General features: G+C 46.2%; 1 protein-coding gene across 4 annotated transcripts in view; it reads right to left on the bottom strand.

Annotated features, from left to right (window-relative positions):
• The window catches only part of SHANK2 (SH3 and multiple ankyrin repeat domains 2), a 692,308-nt gene that overhangs the window by 244,745 nt on the left and 425,763 nt on the right, over positions 1–21,800 (bottom strand). For all 4 annotated transcript variants that reach the window (XM_043971951.1, XM_043971952.1, XM_043971953.1 and 1 more), the window contains 2 exons: positions 7,465–7,547; positions 5,701–5,825 (listed from right to left, as the gene is read on the bottom strand). In XM_043971951.1, the coding sequence (XP_043827886.1) occupies positions 5,701–5,825; positions 7,465–7,547 (208 nt within the window). The remainder of the gene's footprint in view (positions 1–5,700; positions 5,826–7,464; positions 7,548–21,800) is intronic.

Here is a 21,800-nt window from a genome sequence, read left to right as displayed (position 1 = left end):
GGGGATGCTATATTTTAGGAAGGAAAAGAAACTGGAGCATGTGCAAAGGTTAGTGACTAGGGTCACCAACTTTGTGATGATGAGCTATTAAAAGCTGAGATGGAATGCACAGTCACTAACTAGAGAGCTAGAAACTATTCCTTATAAACATAGTTTGGAGGAATTGTACCATTCTGCATATATACAGAAACTATAAGTTTCAGCCTTTTTTCATGCAAAAAAGGAATTTAAATTATTCTACTTGATTCCAGAGTAAGCAAGTAGGAATGATGACTAGAAGGCAAAAACGGGAAAATTCTGCCTCCATATATGAAAAAACAACACTTAATAACCTGAACTATCCAAAACTCCAAAAACTTTCCCAAAGTCAGGAGGTAGTGATTTTGGTCATTCCCTCCACCGTCTCTCCCTTGTAATTCCTTATTAAAAAGGGATGGATTTCTAGGAGAAAGTAAAGGGTGAACATTATGGGAAATGTAGTTAGTGAACAAACCAAATATAGATATAGAGACTACACCTGACATTTTGCTGGTGAATGTAATTCCCAGACCAGTGAATCTGCAACACCCTTTATAAGAGTTTACTATGTGTCAGGTAATTATAACGTTGTTACTCCCCATGGCTTGAAGTCGTCAATCCAAAGATGGATGATCATTTGTTGGCAATGTTGGACAGAGAAATTATGTTGTTTCTTATAAGGTTTGGTTTAGATGGTATTCATCTACTTCCTACTCTGAGATTCTGTGTTTCTGGAATTCTTTTTTAGAAGTACACAATTATTGGAGGCAGCTAGGTGGCGCAGTGGATAGAGCACCGGCCCTGGAGACAGGAGTACCTGAGTTCAAATTCGACCTCAGACACTTAACATACACTTACTAGCTGTGTGACCCTGGGCAAGTCACTTAACCCCAATTACCTCACTAAAAAACAACAACAACAACAACAACAAAAAACAAAAAAAGTACACAATTATTGGAGGCAACTAGGTGGCCCCAGTGGATAAAGCACCGGCCCTGGATTCAGGAGGACCTGAATTCAAATCCAGCCTCAGACACTTGACACTTACTAGATACTTAACCCTCATTGCCCAGCAAATAAGTAAATAAATAAAAGTACACAATTATTAACACCAAAAACAAGAAAAGAAAAAAGAAACTATAGAATAGTTAAACAAATAATGACCAGAAACTCATTCTTCTTGGGACCATTATCAACTTGGAAGATCCAAGGGGTCTTGCTTAGGCTGTTTTAGATTAGGAAAGCACTTAAGAATCATTAAGTCCAATGCCTTCTTTACAGAGAAGAAAGCAGAGGCAGAGAGGATGATTTGACTTGCCCAAGGTCACATGAGTATTGAGTAATAGAGCCAAAACTTGAGTTCAGGTCCCCTGTCTCCACATTTGGTGGCTTTTCCTCAGTATCACAGCTAGGCTCCTCCATTTTCATGTGTCCATAATTATCCATGGAATGATGGAGTGAATGCCCACATCAGTGAACTCAGAGACCCAATGTGAGTAGAAGTATTCCCACACAGTCCCTGCTAGGCAGCCCGGACCCCCATTCAGCTTCTTTATGTCACACAGAAATGCAGTCTCCCAGAATCATAGAAATACAGGTGGTGGGGCTGGAAGGGAGCATAGAGCTCATCTAGGATGGGCTCTCATTTCAGAACGGAGGACAGAGTTGTTGAGAGGTGAAGGGCAACACTAAGGAGGGAGAGTTGGCAGCAAGCTTTTACCAGGTCACATGACCTTCTAAGGAAGTTGGAGTTCTCCTACTCCCTCCTCCCTCCTGCCCTGCCCCCTCCTTACTGGGGTTGGTCAACCTGTCAATAATTTCAATCTAGTGGAGCAGAAAATGGTGAATGTTCACATGGAGGGATAAATCAAATCTTAACCATTCTATTCAGAAGGCACAGCTGGAGAAGTGTTTATAAGATATTTAGTCTCTTAGGAAAATAGCAAGAAGACAGATTTCAAAAGGTTTTGCTAAAAAATAAAAACCCCTCAGTCTTTGATGGTGAAATTACTTTGTTTAGGGGACCAGACTATCTTTTGAGCAAACATTTAATCCAAAGAGAAAGAGTTGATTCTGACTTTTACCACCCGGCCAGTAGTGACTCTCTCAGACAGTAATTGCAGGGGAAACACACTTAGTGAAATTAATGCACAAAGTGGATGAGCCACTTGAGTATCAAGAAAAAAACAACTACAAAAGTCACCAGGGCCCTCTAGTAGCCTCCCTGATGACAACCACATGAAAATAATTAAGGAGCAAGGAATTAGTTTTTGTGTCATCTAAACAAAGTTAAGTCCAACTACTCTGAATATTAAAAAAAAACCTCCTTTATGGGTAGGCATTCTTCAGATAAAAGAGAGCTCACAGTTAGACAAAACAGCATGAGGGCTAAATCTTTGGTTTCAAAATGGGAGCCTGTAAAAAAAATCCAGGTCTTATTGTAAGTAAAATTTCAGGGTTGGCTACCGAGGAGAACTATACAATGCAAACTTCAGAAATCACTGTGTTCCATTGTGCCAGGATACTAACTTGAGAACATCAAATGCACAAAAGGCCAAACTGGGTTAGAACCAAGGGTTCCTCTAGCCCAGGGCTTGGTCTTTGGCAAACCTGCTGGGAAATGCTTCCTGGGGGGCTTTCAGGATATTCTCCAAGCACTTCGAGCTTTCTTTCTTTTTGAATTTCTCTTCAGACCTATCATCCATGAATTCACCCCAACTGTTCATGAAATGATATATTTTTAGGGGCAACCAACTCTTAGGGCAACAATCCTGCCTAGGAAGAGCAGTCCTTTGTGTTTGCCCTAAATTGCCTCCTTCTGCTTCCTGGGGTGGCCCCTTGAGCTAGTGTCCAGGGATTGGTGGGATGAAATCATGACGTTGTGTGAGCTTTGATCATAATCAAGTTTTCATTAACCTTAGACTTTCCAGATCAGAGAGTAACAGAGGAGTTTCCATCCCTTCCCTTCTACACAGTGAGGCCAGAAGCAACTCCAGTGGGGGAAGTGAAAAAGGAGAGCCTAGGTACATCAATGACTGGGACTGTTCTACAAAATAGCAGAGCAAAGGCACCGAGAGCTCTGGCTATCTATCACCTTCTGTTGAGGAGGGTCCAACAATATTAGCATTCATCAGCTTAAACTACTTCCTGTGGACTGCAATTATTCATAGGAAAAAAAATCTCTCTCCCTACCCTCCTACCTTCCCCTTATACCTCCCCCCCATCTTCAAATCACAAAGCCAGTCTGGTCCAACTAGACCATCCATGGGCAAACACGCTGGGATTTCAGAATCTCACTGGACAAAGTGGGTCAAGAGGAAATCATCTAATAAGTACTCAGCTGTAGACAATGGCTTCTCAGTGTTGTGCTTCCCCACCCCCTGACTGTGCCACAGTACAATGTATCTCACTGTATACCAAGAAGCTCCATCAGCAGATTCGTTTCTATGTTTAACATATGCTACCTGATCAATTAACCAGTCACTGGAATGAGCAACAGTTACCAGTGGTCCAATGGCCTGTGTGTACATCTCACATTTTTCACACAGCTACAGGCCTGAGCATTACATAAAGTCCATCATTGGAGAACCCAGAACAGGCCTCTTAAGAAAAATTATTTGCACCAGCACTCCCCCCATCCAGCTAAGACCCAACTATTCTTAGAATTACTTTGTCAAGTAGCTTTCCAGAAAAACAAAAAAACAAAAGTTCCTATGGCTCTCTCACCAAGGTTAAAACCAATACCCAAGTGCGTTCTGTTTACTGAGATGTATAACATAACTTCAAACCATAGTCAATGGTTCCCCAAGTACAGATTAGGTATAGCTTTCTTTCCATATGTCCACAATGGTGCCATACCTCAACATGCCTCATGGCATGTGAAATGTCTGGACATCTGCCAACCTGGAATTTCCCCATGCACTTTTCTAGAAACAAGTCCCTAAAGCTGAACAGTGTGGTCATCCTCCTGCCCCAGGTAGCCCTTATTCATGAATCCCCACATGCAATGAAAGGCATTCTGCTCAGTGATTCCCTCCACAGGTTGGTTTGCTTGTGCACACTTGAACACGAGCACACACACACACACACACACACACATACACACACACACACACACATCCCAGGAAACAGGGCTGACATCATTCCTGCATCCTACAGAAAATGATTCAACTCCATTTTACTGCATTTCCATGCAGATTAAAAATCTATTTAAAACATGAAGCAACAGCAAATCAGAGCTTTCTCTACTCTGGTTAAACTTCAAACACCAAAGGATGGACAAAAGTTCCAACTGGCTCATGCTTCCAGCCAAGGCCTTTGGTTGTCAATGAATCACTGAAATAGACCTTTCAATAATTAAGTGAAACATATATTCAAGATGGATTCCAGGTATTTGCAAGGAAAATCAATCTCCCAGATTGGACAATATTACCATAGGAATCTATCTGGCATCCCCATGAGTCCACCACGCTAGTTCCCTTCAGAGATACTCTTCCAATCCAGTGTCACACTGGGGTTAAAGGTTCGCGACAACACCAGAAACTGTCCAGCCAATCCCAGAACTGAAAACATGGGACAAAATGAGGGGACACAGCCTTTGAATTCAGAAATAATGCTGGCGACATATTAGGGCAATCTGTACACTTACAACCCCACAAAAAGTTTCCCATCTTCAGAGGCCCAGGTGACCTCTCCTCTGCTCATGCTTCAGATTCACAAGCTCTCTTCCTCATAGGCGCATGGGGGAAGGGAGTGAGATCATCTGCAGAAATACCTTTCAAGTTAGTGCCAGGCTCCCTTCAATGGAGTTTTCAGCTTAGTGAAACTCATTTCAATCTGTTCAATCCCAAAGAACAGGGACCAAGCACAATTTTAGGAAGCAAAACCAACAGACAAAAGAAAGGCGTGTTCTCATTTTCAAATAAAAAATAGCTACTGGTTTGAGATTTGTAGGCACTTAGGGGCCAAGCCATGTGCCCCCACAGCTAAGAAGACTTAATATTCCCTTTTGACTTCCCAAAGGTGCTGGTGTGGGCACCTGCCCTGTCTGCCTGGTGTGTCGGATGTTCCCTGTATCAGAAAGGGATTTTTCTCTAAGCATTTCCCCATGATACCTTGGTAACACTTAGGATTTCATAGGGTGTCCTTTTTCACTCAACGAGTCTTAAGTCTTCTCTTGCCCTGCCATCCTTCCCCTCCTTCCGCCCCAATAAGGCCAACATGACTCAACTTTGTCAAAGAAGCTTCTTTCTCTCAAGTGTAATCTCACTCAACACCAATAACAACTGCTCAACTGGCTTCTCTGAAGTGCAAGGAGGGGCCCAGCCAAAGGCACTTTAGCCCAAGGTGGCTGAGCCCTTACAGAGGATGCTACCGCTCTTTTTGGAACACTACTGCATCTGTCCCAACCCACTGAGGAGCCCAAGATCTGACAATTTCACCAAACAGCAAACTACTTTCCATTCCACAAGTGATCACCAGGGCCAAAAAGTGAAACCAAACCACACAAATGCAGTCGAATTGTGTATGACAGAGAGAACCAAAGTTGGAATTGTTAGCCGCACCTTTGGGCGCCAGACACCAATGGCACATCTGGGTTCACATCACCAATCGACCTCCCTTCACCCCATGATGAGCACCATGGCAGCCTCTAGAAATAAAGAGTCCACATCTGTGTCCTACCTCGATGAGGAAGTCGCCAGTTCTCAAGCCTGCCTGCCATGCTACTCCTCCTTCATCCACGGACTCCAGATACTGCAGGGCAGGGAATGCTGGCGTTGGGGTAAACTCTTCAATTGGAGTGTCAGCTGAAAAGACAAAAAAGACATGCCTCAGTTAACCTTGGGAAACCATTTCCCACGGGCCAAGTCCTCTGAACAGCCTTGCAGCATCCTGTGAGGATGGGTCCTTCCTTAGTGGCTTCTCATTGGGCATAGGAAGGCCTAGTGCCAAGAGAGACGGCAGGCCTTGAACTCCCAGGCCAAGAGATGAAGGAGGCCTTAGAGCCCCTCTGCCTCTCCCACAGCCATCTGTTAGAAACAGTGAGTGATGGGTACTTGTAATACATATCTACATGCCTGTCATTTTCTTTGGAAGCATCCGTGACTAAACAATTTCTGTTCTAAAAATGGAAGAGTTTTTCCTCTGGCACACAGGAGTATCAAAACACCACACCAAATCACGTGTGTGATTTTCAGCTACATAGATGTGGAATCCGGGGTTGGCCTCCCCACACCCAGGGCAAAATGGTACTGGACTAATTGCGGCTCAGAATTTTGACTCTGTTTATGCAGTCCCTCTCAAGGGAGCTCAAGAGTTTGTGGCCTCCTACACAGGGATCAGTGAGGCCTCAAAGAACTCCAGACCCTGATGTCAAGGAAACAGAGGTGTAATCTGTGATGCCCCACCCCCAATTAAGGTGTGTTTCACTGCACATCAACTCTAGGACTTGAGAGAGACTTCCATGGGCATTGTGGGTCTGTGGGTAGACAAATAAATTGTATCAACAGATTGAAGGGGGATAGCATCTCTCTCTCTCTCTCTCTCTCTCTCTCTCTCTCTCACACACACACACACACACACACACACACACACACACACACACACACACACACAAAGAGTTTTTGGACTGACCTCTAAGAAAAGTTGGACAGGGAATAGGAATGGAAGGAAGGATCATAATGAGCTTAAGGCAGAGACAGAAAGGCCTGATGCAATGGCAATAACCTCTGCATGCCATGCACCTGTCCCTTTTTCCACCAAGAAACCCAGCACACGTGTGGCTTTTCCCCTGCGTGAAGTCGAATTCATGTTGCTGTGTTGGGCTTTCAAAGGAAAGTCTGCAAGTTTAGCAGAGATGTGATGGCTAGGAATAGAGCTCATGAGCAGCTGTCCCCACAGGCTATGAGGCTCCAAGATAACTAGAGGAGGCTCGAGCTGAAGGGGCCCCCTTCCTCCCTACCAGGTCTCCTTCCCAAGGCATGCCCTTCTGTGCCCCACAATGCTGCCTTTGCTCCAATCCTCGGCCCATGGGCAGCCAGGGGCAACGTCTTCCCGGTGCCTCAACTTGAGGCTGGCTGCCTCCGTGAGGCCCAGAACAGCTGCTGTGCTGGCACATGACAACAGCCTGGCCAGCCTCAGCCACAGGCTGAGCATGGATTCCACCCACTGCTTTAATGGAAGGAGGGGAAGACAGCAGCCCCATGCAAAGCCATATTGTGCAGAGAAAAACGCTGAGAAAGAATTCCCCCAGTAAGGCCCCAAACGCCTAGGACTTGTGTACTGGCAGCCTCCGAACCGTTGTCTAGCAACCAAGTGCCCTAGAAGAAGCCGTCCTACATTCAGGTCTGGACAGCCTCTCTCCCGCAGGCATGCACACACACACACACACACACACACACACAACCACACACGTGTGAATGCACCCTGTCCCCCAGGAGGCCTTACCTTTAGCCCCTCGCAGCACGAAGCCGAAGCCTTCATTGTCTTTCTTCTGCAGGACCACCGTCTTCTCTTCGATAATGCAGTCACTGTAGAGAGAATTCCGGGGATAGCGCCCATTATTATAGCCCACCATCATCACAGCAGCGGCTGCTCCTCCGCCAGGCAGGTTCATCGTCATAGCACCCTGATCACACCAGACTGAAGAATCCGAGAAGCATGGGCGAACCGGAGCAGCAGAGGCCGGTGGTAGTGGTAGGGACAGAGAAAAGCAGCAGGGGCAAGCTGAGCGCTGAATGAGAACATGACACAATGGGAGTTCAGGGGAGAACAGAGAGAGCTGTGGGGCCGTGCATGGGGGGGGCGCATTCCCGGGGAAAGGCTGAATGGAGAGGCGATCATGTCAGCCGGGGGCTGGCTCGCACTCGCCAAGAAGGGAAACTAAGTGGGCTGGCAGAGCCTCCTCATTCCCAAGCCCCTTTGGTGTGGCTGAGCCCGCGGCCACATCTTCCGGGGAAGCCCGCGGGAAGCCAAGCCTGAGCGAGATAAGGCAGCATCTTGGAGAAATCGCCGATCTGCTCTGCCCCCTGCATGAGCTGGCTGAAGGCACAAGCGAGTCACAGAGCTGTGCGTCGCCCCCAGAGCCCCCTCTCAATCGAACTGCATGCTGGCTGCTGCAAGAAGAGCCCCCCTCCCACCCCCGATCAGCTGACGTGCCGACAATGGGCACGGCGGGCAGCTGCCTTGGCGTCATCCACCACAAACCTCCCCGGCATCAAGAATCTGCATAATTGAAATAGTAACGAGCAGGAGCATCAGTCAAACGGCAGCGGAGAGGCTGGGGCTCCCTGACAATGCAGTCATGCTCCAAGCGGCTTCTGCCTGGGTGCAGAGAAATACATGGAGCCAAAACAGGCCGGGGAACAGTGAGGAGACGCGCAAGGACGGCCCGAAGACCTCGGGATGGCTGTGAAGCTTTTCTCCCCACTCCCAATTATCAACAACTCAGGGAAAGGCTTCAGGGAATGGGGGACATTTGCCCCCTCTTCTCAATGAAAATTCCTAACCCGCTTGGGCTCAGTTCATCTGAGTTGTTAAAACTCTCTGTCTCTGTCTCTGTCTCTGTCTCTCTCTGTCTCTCTGTCTCTCTCTCTCTCTCTCTCTCTCTCTCTCTCTCTCTCACACACACACACACACACACACACACACACACTCAACATGTTGAGTCCAGACGTAGAGCACCATGGAGTGGCCAAAGTCAAGAGTCTCAGTGGAAATTCGGATGCTCTTGTCAATGACCAATGAGAGCAAGGGTGAAATGAATGACTTCCACAATTCACAATGACTAGGGGTCATTTGGTAAGCAAAAAGTCCACTTAGAAAGGGGTCAGGAATGCAGTGAGGATACTGGGTGTGAAGTCTGACTGAGAAAAGAAGGAGAGCCCTGGAGCTTTTTGTGGATGAGGTTGACTTACAAGCCTGATGACATTAAGCCAGCCCTTCCATGTAGAGGGTCCCGTGAGAGAACACAAAGCCAGTAAGTAGCAGAGGCAAGATCTGAACCTGGGTCTTATTGACTCAAGTACAATAGGGAGAGAATCTCAAGGTGAATGGAAAACATTCCATTTTAAAAGCTTGTGAAAGAAGCCCAGTTTCTTTGGGCTGTGGGTTTAACCACTTATGGAAAGGAAATACCACTTTCAGCTTGTCAGCTGTTGAGAGGAGAAAGGAAGCCTTGCAGAGAGAACACTGTCCTCAGAGTTGAATGTCCAGGTGCTCAGACCACTCGAACTGACTACAGTTTCCCTCAGCCAGTGGTCCAGAGTAATTCCTCCCCCCAGCCTCTCTTCTCTCCAAAACAAACTCAAAGAGGCAGAAACTAGGTCAGCCCTGGGTGGTTTGGAACAGTTTGGTTTGGAGAAGGACTGTGTGTCAAACTCATTCAGGAATGGTCAGTGGCATGGCTTAGCTTTCATCAGCTTCAGGTCCTGAAGGGACCTTAGATCATCTAGTCATTTTGCGCCCTCATGGAGTGAGGAACACCTAGGCTGGAAATACAATCCTGATCCTCCCTCACTATGTGACCTCAGATAAGGCAGTTCCCCTCTTTACCTCACAATTCCCCATTTGTAAAATAGGAACATTTCTGTCTTGTCATCACCTTTGACAAGGAACTTAGCTCCTTTGAGAACCACAGAATTTCAGATTAGGAAGGTACCTCAGGGGTCACCTGGTCCAGCCCACACCTGAACAAGGAATCCTCTCTCAAATGTAAACAGCCACATTCCCAGTGTACTCCAGTATGGGAGATAAGACATAGACACACAAATAAAATACGTTAGGATATAATTAGCACAAAAAAGAATATAATTAGTGCATGAATGGAGTACAAAGTGCTATGAGATCACATGAGGGAGAGATTATTCCCAGCTTTTTTTTTTTTTCCTGGGAGCTGGAGAGGGGAAGGTTTCATGGAGAGGGCGTCACTTGAGCTAGGACCTGATAGATGGGTAGAACATCAAGGGGCAAAGGCTATGCAGGGAGGGACATGGTCGGGGAGATATAGAACCCACTGAGAGCTTGATAAACCTCAGCATGCTAAGTCACTCCATAGGAAACGCAGGTGCGGCTTTCAGGGGGATGGTGATGGTGATGGTTGGGATGCTTTTCCATGTTTAGAGATGAGGAAACTCAGGCCTCAGGAGCTTACTCAACTTGTCTAAGAACACAGAGTAAAGCCCCAGAGGCAGGATTCTCGAACCTGTGCCCTGTGGCTCCTGAGCCAGCCCTCCTTAGGGGTTGTCTGGACTCGGCAGCATTTAATGGCCTCATTTTCCAAAGTCTCACTTCTTTGCATGGTGCTCTTTTGCTTCTCATTCTACTTTTCTGCCATTGCCTTCTCTAGGTCCGCACTCACCTGTGCCTCCCTAAATGTAGATACACTCCTTCCCTGATACCCATAGCCACTCCCATTGTCTCAACCATCACCTCAATTTTTCTGGTGCTTCTCCCACCTGAAGTCCTGCCCACAACCCCCAAATTCTAGCCCTACATTTCCCTTACTTCTTGTGCGTCACCCTCAGCAAGGTCCCCTTAGGACCAGCTGCTCCCCTACATTTAAAAATGTATGCACCTGGGGCAGCACCAGCCCTGGATTCAGGAGGACCTGAGTTCAAATATGGCCTCAGACGCTTGACACTTACTAGCTGTGTGACCTTGGGCAAGTCACTTAACAGTCCCTCATTGCCCCACCAAAAAAAAAGTATGCACCCTCATGATCCCCAGGAGCTGTCCTCAAGTACCAGCCTCCACTCCTCCATCTCCCTCACCCCACATCTAATCAGGCAGCAAGTGCTGCTGGATCTTCTTCCCCAACAACTCCGTCCAGGTCCTCATGGCCTCCCATCTGAACCTAATGCAATAGTAGTCTTCAAATTCATCTTCCCACATATCACCTCTGCTTCCTCCAACCCAGCCTCCTCACCAATGCAAGTAGAATAGAGATCATTACTCACCTGGGGATAGTTCCCTGCTCAAAAGCCTCTAATGGCTCCCAATTGCTTACAGAATAAAATACTAATAACTTACTCTGAAACTTAATATATTTCATGATAGAACTTAAATCTACAGAGTTACACCCCCCAAAACCAAACTGTAAGATCATAAATGTGCTTAATAAATGCTGCCTGATTGAAAAAAAATAAAGGAATTGGTGATTTGTATTCTAAAGACTTGGGTTCAAATCCTGGCTTTGCCAGGGTGTGACCTCTCTGGTCAATCCTTTGGGCCTCAGTTTCCTCAGATATAGAAAGGGGGGGGGGTTGGATGAGATAACCTTTGTGTTCCCTTCTAAATCTCTGATTTGCACCTTTCCTGCTTCATCTCCTAATAAGCTGTCTCCCTCTAAAGCCCCTTGGTACAGGGCAGTAGAAAAAGTCATGGTTTCATCGTCTGAGGATCCAGGTTCAGGTCTTGCTACTGCTGCTTGCTGTCTTTGTAGCCTTGGGAATGAATGTTATTTCCTTGTTCTAGTCCTTGGACCAGGTGCTCTTTGAGGCCCACCCTCTTAGCTCTCAAATGATGATCCCCAGATGACCCGGCCCATGCCCTCTGCTCTACCTATACTGGACTGGAGCCCACATGCCATTATCCCACTCTGCATCTTTCCTCATGCTGTGTCCTCTGCAAGGGAACACAAGTGAATGAAAGAAAATGTATGTGGACATGTTTCCACATTTCAAGGGAGTGGGGAGAAAAGGCAGCCCAGGCTTTTGGGCTAGGAACATGCACATAAGCACCAGGAGGGTGCTAGAAGGGATCTGGTAGATTACCAATGGGTGGCAATGTTAGAGTGTTGTAATAGGCAAGCACTGAGAGAAGTAAAGCAAATTGAGTCCCCATGGTCCCTGTCCCTTGGGGCCCAAGTCTATCTCTTCAATTAGCGACAGGTGAGCAGGAGCTTTCTAAAACCAGGACAGATTTCCTCTTAGTTGCAGAGAGCCCACACTGAGCTGGATAGGAAAGGCTCTTCTTGTACCTCAGGGAGAAGCCTTCAAGAGAGAGGAGAATCTGAGATGCTCATTTCCAGTTTTGCTTTTTCTGCTGGTTTTACAAACCTGAAAATCACAGAGTAAAGATCCCCAACACAAAGGTTGATTGAATTAGAGGCAGCTATGTGGCCCTTGGCTTAATATTGGATGAAGTGCTTGAACACAGCATGAGAACCTAGAGCCCTTTGAACCCTAGCCATGTGGCAAATCCTCCTTGATCAATCGCTGCAGAAAGGGAGAGTACAGTTTGGCCCTGGGAGGAAGCCCAGGGCATTTGCACCCTTCTCTAGCATGGTGAGTATGTGTGTGAGTGCATATGCATCTGGAAAATCCTCTTCTCACATCTCCAGCTGCCCTTCCTCCATCCATACCCCAGAATGGGAGACATTTCAAGGAAAGGTCAAATTCAAAGCCATTAAATGTTCATCCAATCCACTGACTACACAGAGGAGGCAACTGAGGCCCAGAGAACTCAAGGTGATACAATGAGTAACAGAACTTGATCTCTGTTCCAGCTCTCCTCCTATGCCACGCACTCTAGTGGAAGAAGACCCGGGTTAAAATCTGACCCTGACACTTACTAGTGCCTCAGTTAACCCCTCTATAAAATAGGGGAAATAATTCCTATTGTCTATATCTCCTAGGGTGGCTGGAAGCCTCAAATGAAGTCATGTCTATGGAGTGCTTTACAAATGGAAACATGCCCTGTAAATGCCAGGTATTATTAGTATTGTTGCTCCTACTTTTTTGATTGTTGTTGGTGTTGGTTTGCACTTGTTATTTCCTTGGAATAGGAACGTCTTGATGTACACCCTCCTTCTACTGATGATGCTCAGCCACTTGCCTGTCAGGTCTGGTCTTAGGGAAATTCTTGGATCCCTGGGGAGCCAAGTGTCATTTACCATTAAGTCAGAGCCAGAACTGGCAACTAAATCTTCCTGACTCCCCCATTGCTGCTTCTCATATGCACCAATAGGCTGGACCCTCCAGAAGGGTGGGGCCTCTTTCACTTTTCTCTGCACCCCAGCACTTAGGCAAGTACTTGGGCACCTGGGGGCATTTCTTCCTGTGGGAGCTGGTGGGGGGGAAGTGAGTTAACATTTGTTTGTCTCAAGCAAGTCCAGAGGCTAAGTCATTGGTGGGTCATCTGGGTTGGTGGAGGGAAAAGATGTTCATCCTTTATGTCCTTGCTATATTGTGAGCAGAAGTCCCAATAAATGACCTGTGGGCATCACTGAATAAGGAAGGCCAACGGAATCCAGAAGTTTGCTATTTTCCTATGTGATTAAGGGCGAGAACCACTATTAGGCTGAAGAAGATGATGTTGTATTGTTCTTCCCTGGGGATTCTTGAGGTCCTGTACCACCATATCAGAGGCAATATGGTCAAATGCATAGATGGTTGGACTTTGGAGTCCAGAAGTCCTGGGACCAATTCACATCTCTGACACACATCAGCTGTTTATCCCAGGGCTCTCTGTACCTCAGTTTCCTCATCTGAAGAATGAGAAGCTTGGAATTAATGACTGGCTCTAAATTGTATCATGTTGTGATGCTATGCTTTTACTCAGGGTCAGAGGGTAAAAGTGATAGGATTGAGGAGGAAAGATGGGGACCTACTGGTGATGAAGTGGTGAGATTATAACCTGAACTTTAAAGAATGGGACAGAGGGAATCCAGGGTGCTATGAAGTTGATGATGTAAAATGAGGGGACTGGATTAGATGAGAGGCAATGTGGTGTAATGGAGAGTGCAAAGGACTGAGAATCAGGAAACCCTGGATCTGAATCCCATCTCAGATACTTACTTAACTGTGTGACTGTGGGCAAATCGCCTCAACTCTCTGGACCCAAGTTTTCTCCTCAAAAATGAGGAGTACTCTCAAATTCTTTCTGGCTCTAGATCAAATTCCCAAGACCTTAGGCTACAGAGAAAATCAAGAAGCACTGGCCCACTTAGTTCTGCTCCTTAAGACCACATCCGTGCGTCTCAGCACAGGCTGAGTTAATAGAACTGTCCAAGGTCCCTTTTCCCCCACCGGGCCCTTGAACTAAGAGCTGGAGGCAGTCTTCTCCACTCCACTCCAGCGTGGGCTGCTGCCTACCCTCCAAACGATGTGGCAAGGACCTGAAGGCTGGCTGGTAACCATCCCACCAGCTGGTGTTTAGGATTTATCAGTCACTGAACAAGTTCTTCTGGCACGCACTCCTGATCCTGGAGGAGGCGAAAATAGAGGGCCACAGGAAATCAGGCCGCCCCTGGCAGGGAGAGGATGGACCCCGAGGTGGGTCTGGCTTCCCCACTGCTCATGGAAGGGACAGACTATGGCATCTCAACTTGTACCAGGAGGCCCATTTGGGCAGAGCAGATGGCCACAACCTGGGATGGAGGAGTCTCTGTGGAGATGGTGACCCTGGCATCTGACACATTGACAGTTTTTTCTCCTTCTAAATTGGACAAAAGTCTCAGTTCCTAACTGAAGTGCAGCTGAATCTTGGGGCCATTCAAAATCAACTTGGGATCTGAGTGCTTAACAGGAATGTTTTCTTCTCTTCCCGGGGGACTATATGACAACTGATGCATGACATTAACAAATCTGCAAGCCCTTTCCTGAAATTTTTATTGGGGAGGGGCTGGGGGAATTGGAACATAGACCATTTGCTGGCAGACTTAACCAGAAAATGATAATTTCTTGAACATTACTGAAATGTGATTAGGACTGAAAGTTGTCTCTGAAAAACAATAAATAAGAGCATTGTTTTACACTCTACACCGGAAAGACACTTTTGATCTTGACTTGGAGTGAGGATGGCCTGAGGCTTCTTTAGTACTTACTTAGCTGTGTTATACTGGGCGCCATTACTTCAGTTTCTTCATCTCTAAAATGGGGATAATAATACCATCCACCTCTAGGTTTGTTGTGAGGATCATGTGAGATAATGTATGTAAAGTGCGTGGCTAATCTTAAAGGACTCGGTAAGTGCTAGCTATTATTATTATGTGGATATTCTCTCAGATACTCTAGGTTGATCTATTCAATTTCCTTGACATACTCCTCCATCCCATCTCAACTACACACAGAGGTAGTCATCCCCTTGATCTTTCCACCACCCACAAATGTTCCCCTTCCATGTTCATGAACTCTGAAATCCCTTTATCTGATCATAATATTTTCTTATTCCATCTTTCCTTCTGCCTTAGGGCCCTTAACCTTGTTCTTCAAACTCAACGGCGCCTCAAACTCTCCATCCTTCAAAACTGTTCCATCACCAACGCTGGTTACGCTCTCCTTCCTCACTCAATTCCCTTGTGAATCCCTTGCCCAAACACACCTTGTCAAGCCCCAAACCTGGATAGCTCCCCCACTTACTTCCTTTTTCTACTAATCACATGCTGCTCTCCAGAGCTTGAGAAAGACTTGAAACTGCACACATGTGATCTAAGCTCAATTGAGCTGTCCTGACAACAAAGCAATCTTCCTCTCCTATTGACTCTTTATCCTACTCATCACAGAGCCTGGACCAACATTCTGGCTCAAATATCCAGCCTTCAATGAGTCCCAATTCTGCACCTCCTGCTGCCTCCTACACATTTTGAAGTGAATGCCCTGGAGATATCTCCAACTGCATTTGTCCAGAACAGAACTCGTCCTCCCCCCAGACTCTGTCCTCTCCTTACATTCCATTACCCTCCCTCCCAGTCACCCAGGCTTTGTGTCATCCTTGACTCCTCATTCACAGCCCACATGTCCAATCCATCACCAAATCTCTTCTTTGGGACTTTCCCCAAGGTCTCTTGTATACAACGTGGAGGCTCCCCAGCAGCATCTTGGCCTTGAGTCTCTCTCCTCTTCACTCCATCCTCCATAGCTGCCAAGGCAATAGGCCTAAAGTACAGGTCTGACCATATCATTCACTCCCCTACATCCCTCAAGAAACTCCAGTGGCTCCCTATGATCTCCAGGCTCATATATAAAGTCTTTTGATGTTTCAGACTCTTCACAAGCCAACCTTGCCTTCTTGCCTTTCCCGTCTTCTCCCACTCTTCAAGCAGCCAGAGGGACATCCTATGGAGGAGGGATCAGTCTTGGCCTGTTGGGTTCCCGGGCACAGAAGCAAAACCTTTCTCACAATAAGAGCTGTCCCAGTGGGATAGGCTGCCTGGGGAGGGAGGGAATTCCCTATCACTAGAGATCTCCCAGGAAAGTCCAGATGACCACGTATAGGGTATATTTTATATAGGATGGTTGTTCAGGTATTCGTTTGGAATATATGATTAACCAATCAACAAGCAACTATTAAGCACCTGCCGTGTGCTCAGTTGTATGTATACAAAGAAAGACAAAAACCATTCCATGTCCCCAAGGAGTTCACAGTCCAATGGGGACGCACCATGAAAATAAGTTGATACAGACTAGTAAGGAGGTAACCTCAGAGGGGAAGGCCCAAGTGGTGATGGCAGTGGGGAATATGGAGGGGGAGGGGTGAATAAGAAGGCCAGCACCAGGAAGGCCTCCTGAAGAAGATGGTTTGCGATGTCTTGAAACAAAATATAAGCATTTAAACTCAGCATTATTACCACTCAAGATCTTCCTTTTTTCCCTCTTCCTTTGCCTTAGAAGGAAAAGAGAAGTTGCATGTGTTTTAACAGCTTGCTAAGCTGCTAATAATTTATCTTATGAAGGGTTGTCTTTCTTGCAGATGATTTAAAAGTGAAAACAATACTTCTGATAATATCTCCTGGGTAATTTAGCCTAGTTTATCCCCATTCTTCCATCCATACATCCTTCTCCCCCCCCCCCACCCTGAGAACAAAATGTCACATAACCATCCACAAGAACCTATATTTCTAAGTGTTTACTATATTCTGGGCACTATAGATTGTGCTAGGGGTATATTCTGATTATCAGCAAGTTCTCCCTTTATATTAGGGTCACATATGCCTCTTTTTAATTTCCCCTTCCATCCCCATCCCCCCAATGCTCCTTGTTCTGCCTCCTGGGGCCAAGTAGAACAAGCTTCGTCTCCCTTCCCAGAACAGCCTGTATATATAAATCTGTACCACCTGCATTGAGGCAATCAGTCAATCAATCAGTCTAGACAACAACAATAGCCATCCTCACTAGGCACCACTCACATTCCATTAGCATTTTTGGATTGGCCAACACAATGTCTGATACACAGTAAATGCTTACTAAATGTATCTACCAAATTGGGATGTGATTTCCTGTCATTCTCATAAAAATCCTATGAGGGAGGTGTATAAGTGTTAGGATCCTTATTTTAGCTAAGAGATGAAGTACACAGGGCTAGGGATTAGACCTGTGATTTCATCTGACTGAGGTACTCCCAGGGGAGGAAACTCATTATGCTAATGAAGACTGGCACCTTCTCCACAACTCATAGACTCAGAGGGCTGAGAATCAAGTGACTTGCTGAGCTCTCCCTCCTTCTAAGTGTCACTGGCTGGAACTAAACCCCATCTTTCCTGCCTGCAAAGGCAGTTTGCCCCCACTTTGCCCATATGTGTCATAGATGGTGTTTGAATCGAGGTCTCCCCTAATGGTTCTTGTCACCACATCATGATGACATAGGAGAGAGTACAGGAAGAAAAGAAGCTCAGGAGAGAGCTTCAGTATCTACTTATATTCAGGGGTTGGGGAACAGGAGTGCTGATCCAGACTTTGCTGAGCCTGAGGAAGAATGATCGGTTAGCTAGGAGGAGAGCCAGGAGAAAGCACACTCGCTAAAGCCCAGGGGAAAAGAATTCTGGAGCAGTGGGCAGCTGAGAGCATCAATGGGTTCTGTGGCTCTTTGTAGAGTTTTGGAAAATAATGAGAAAGGCCTGAAGAAAGGCTCAGTGTTTGTATTAAGAAATAATTGGTTATCTCCGAGAAAAGTTTCAATCAAGTGGTGGGGTCCAGGACCAGACTACCAGTAGCTGCAAAATTAGGGGGTATGAAGGAAGTTAAGAAAGTGAGTGGACATGTCTTCTAGAATTTTAGCAGGGAAAGGAAGGAGATAGGGGATTGAGGGTCAATGAAAGGTTTTTACTTTTGTTTTAAGGATAGACAAGGCATTTAGAGGAAGCAGAGGAGGAATCTGCAGAGAAAGAAAGGTGAAAGGTGAAAAGGAAAGAATGATGGAAGGAGCAAAGCCCAGGGGAAGGGGGCTGGAAGGAAGATGCTCAAGGACAGAGAGAAGCTACCTTGGGAAGGAAGGAGACCTCTTCATTCTCTGAAACTAGGCAAACATATGAGGATGGAGGAGGGGATGGCAAGGTTTTTTTACTTTTTTTGCAGGGCAATGAGGGTTAAATGACTTGCCCAGGGTCACACAGATAGTAAGTGTCAAGTGGCTGAGGCCAGATTTGAACTCAGATCCTCCTAAACCCAGGGCTGGTGCTTTATCCACTGTGCCATCTAGGTGCCCCCATGACAAGGATTTTAAGGGTAGAAGAAAGGTGAAGGGGAGTAGGAAGATGGGATGTGTGTGTTTGTGGGGCAGGGGGTTGAAGTTGGGGATTGAAAGCCACAGAAAGACAATGGAGGGTGAGGAGAAGATTCAAGGTTGGGCATAAGCATGGCAAAGATGGGTGACAGAAGGACAAGGGACCCCAAATGACTGACAACAGGGGCACTTGTGGGGAGGGAGAAGAATAAAAAAAAGTCCCTGAAGAATGGTGAGCATGAAGTCAGACGAGAGTGTGATTTTTCATGACAACAAGCTAAGGCTTCCCTTGGGGCTGTTCAGATACTATTCCTGCTGCAGGAATAACCCCTGACCCCTCTCCAAATCTCATAGTGCAAAGGTTACAGGTGCAGACACATTTCCTGGCATGGAGGGACTGGATTTGAGACAGATCCTGCAACTCTCAGGAAGGCCCAGAGCATGAGGAACATCTCAGAAGAGTGACTGTCAGGGAGATGGTTTCTTACCCCTTTAATCCCTTCTGTCAGGCAGAAGCTAGGTGGTGGCCACCGTCTTGGGGAGGAGGGAAGCCACCACCTTCATTGCTCTGCCACAATCTGTATTCAGCAGTTGGACAGCAACTGGGATACTATTAACGCTAAGCAGGAACTGGGATACTATTAGAAAGAGGTACCTCTAGGGAAAAGACAAGCAGTGGCTGTCCTAGAAATTTCCCAACAGATGGAATGAGAAAGGAAGGCAGAAAGACATTCACAGAGCCGGTAGAGAGCCACAGGAGCCCTGAGTGACCTTGGCAGGTATTTCGCTCCACTGCTTGTCAGTGACAGGCCTGGACTGCTTGGCTGCTTGAGAGATGCCAGTGCTGGGCTCACCGCTCAGCAGAAAGCCAACAGTCTTGTCTGCAGGACAGCCCAGGTGGGCCTGGGGGTGGGGGAAGTCCATGTAAATGCTAGCTATTATTAAGTACCATTGCTATTGTAATCAGTCGGCTTATTCTGAGATTTTTATATGGGGTTTAGAAAAGAAAAGATCTAAAGAAAAATGGCGATCCTGCTGTTCTTATAAAATGGAATGCCTTTGTGCATTCTGTGCAGGAGGATAAAATGTTGCCACTGCATGAATGTATTGGGATGTAAGCTCCTTTTGGTAAACTCCCTGAGAGCACCTCCAGTTCAGGCCACCCCCCATTCACAGACTGGATGAAAGGAATGGTATAATACCTCGTCCCGTTACCAGAGGGTTTTATGTCTTCCACTAGGAGTCTACACTTTTGAAACCTTTTGATTCCAGGTAGTTCAGAGATATGAGTATTGGTATGGTAACATCTGTTTTTTAAACAGCTATTCTTAAATTGGTAGCGGTTATTGAGTTATATCCAGGGTCTGTAGGTGACAAGTCCATCCATAATGAGGTCCTCCTGGTACTTCAATGTGTGCTGATTGATTTCTCAAGGATAATTTGGGGGGTTTTCATTTGTAGAAGGGGTTGTTGTTGACCATTAGTTTATAAAAGAAAATGAGCTTTGAGTAGCTCATCCTGGCCACCTGATTTGTTTCTTTTCAGAGATCTGGCTGGCTGAGTAAATTTTTTGTAACTTGCATCAATAGGCTGCAAAGCTTTTACCACCTCATTATATAATCATCCTTGAGAAATAAGTGCTGGCCCCAGTGATTTCTAGTGACAATGATCTGATTCTGCATCAGTCTCATAAAACCCTCCACTCCTATCTGCAAACCTGCAGGACTTGGCCATTTGTCCTCTGCTTCTTTGTCACCATCTCTTTGGCGGAGTTCATGGGGATGTCGCCCATGGAGAGCCTTTTGATTCCATTCTTGGGCTTTAGCCATTTTATGGGCTCCATCCTTTTGATGACATTCTAGAGATCCAGTGACACTATTATGTACATTTACTACTGCTCTGTGAAATGAGGTCTGTTATTCCAAGAACCTTTCTGAAAGCTTTAAACACAGGTGCTCTGAGAACATTTGTTATTATCATCATTATTAGTGATATTGTTATTATTTCCAAAGGCTTCTGGACAAAGCTATGAGGGCAGGAGGCTCATCCCCTAATCACTGGAGGAAAGGCACTGTGGACAGGATATCTATTTTAATTTGGTTCCCTGCCCCCTCCCTCAGCAGTGAGTGAGCAGTAATCATTCACTTGGGGAATTAAACCCAAAGCTCTTCGCTGATTCTTAATCTCAGCTGCCAGGCATATTTCTGGAAAGCTCTTCTTGGAGCAGTCTCTTCTATTCTGGGGACAGCGAGGGGATGATGAATGAGGGTAATTCCCTCACAAATTATAAGGCTGGCATCTGAGAGGGAGCTTAGGCTGAAGAGTGAGAGGACAGGAAGGGCAAAGAACTGCCCTGGAAATGAATCAGAGGGGCTTCTAGCATGTGATTCTCCCCTCCCCCCAGTTCTAACCAGATCCTGAAGCTGTTTTACTGGGGTCAGCAGTAGAAAGGCGCTCCTCCCCCCACTGCGGGATTCCTTCCAACTGTTTTTCCCCCTTTTTTACTTACATGATAAGGAACAGACGGATTCCTTAATAGAAACAAATAACACATGGAAAGACCTCAATTCAAACAATATGATCTAATTACTTTGTAATCAATCATCCAAGAGGATTCCCAATGTCAGCACTGGGCTGCCCATGAGCATCCAGGTCACAGGGCCCATGCAAAGCCAGGGCAGGGCCTCAGTGACAGGTGGCACCATCACTTAGGTGAATTCCATGATACCAAAAAAGGCTGCATTTTTAAAACATGGGCACAAATGGTGTTGATTTCCATCACAGAAATAACAAAAACAACAGATGAAACTGTGATCTCAAGATGTGAGGTTTGCAGAACCCTTGAAACCTCTATCTCAATTAGACTTTATAATAACCCCTGTGAGTTAGTCCACTGCAGGTACTTTCTCCATTTTGCTGAATACCACAAAAATACTGATATTGATAACAACAGCTAGTTGTGCCCCCATGCTTTGTGTCATCTGCCTATTTGGCAAACATACCACGGATCTGCTATTCAAGTCATTGATGACATTGGGCCAAACACAGACCCACCATAGACTTCCTTCCAAGTGGGATCAAGTCCAGGGGCTCTTGGACTTTCTCTACTGGCCCTCTTGTCTCTAAGATTCTGAGAATCCTTTGGAATCTCTGGCAGGAGGCTTAGCCAGGAGGAGCTGAATGCTTGAAGAATGGGAAGCTGTGGTTTATTTTTTAGCCAATGAAGAGAGGTGGCATGATGGGACTTGGAGTCAGGAGTTCAAATCCAGCTACAGATACGTGCTAGCTGTGTGATCCAGGGCTGTATGATCCCTTAACCTTTCTGGGCCATAGGTGCCTTATCA

This window comes from Dromiciops gliroides, chromosome 6 (genome assembly GCF_019393635.1).
Source record: "Dromiciops gliroides isolate mDroGli1 chromosome 6, mDroGli1.pri, whole genome shotgun sequence".
NCBI classification, from domain to species: domain Eukaryota; kingdom Metazoa; phylum Chordata; class Mammalia; order Microbiotheria; family Microbiotheriidae; genus Dromiciops; species Dromiciops gliroides.
Note: the sequence above shows the minus strand (reverse complement) of the source record. Positions and strands in the feature narration are given on the sequence as shown.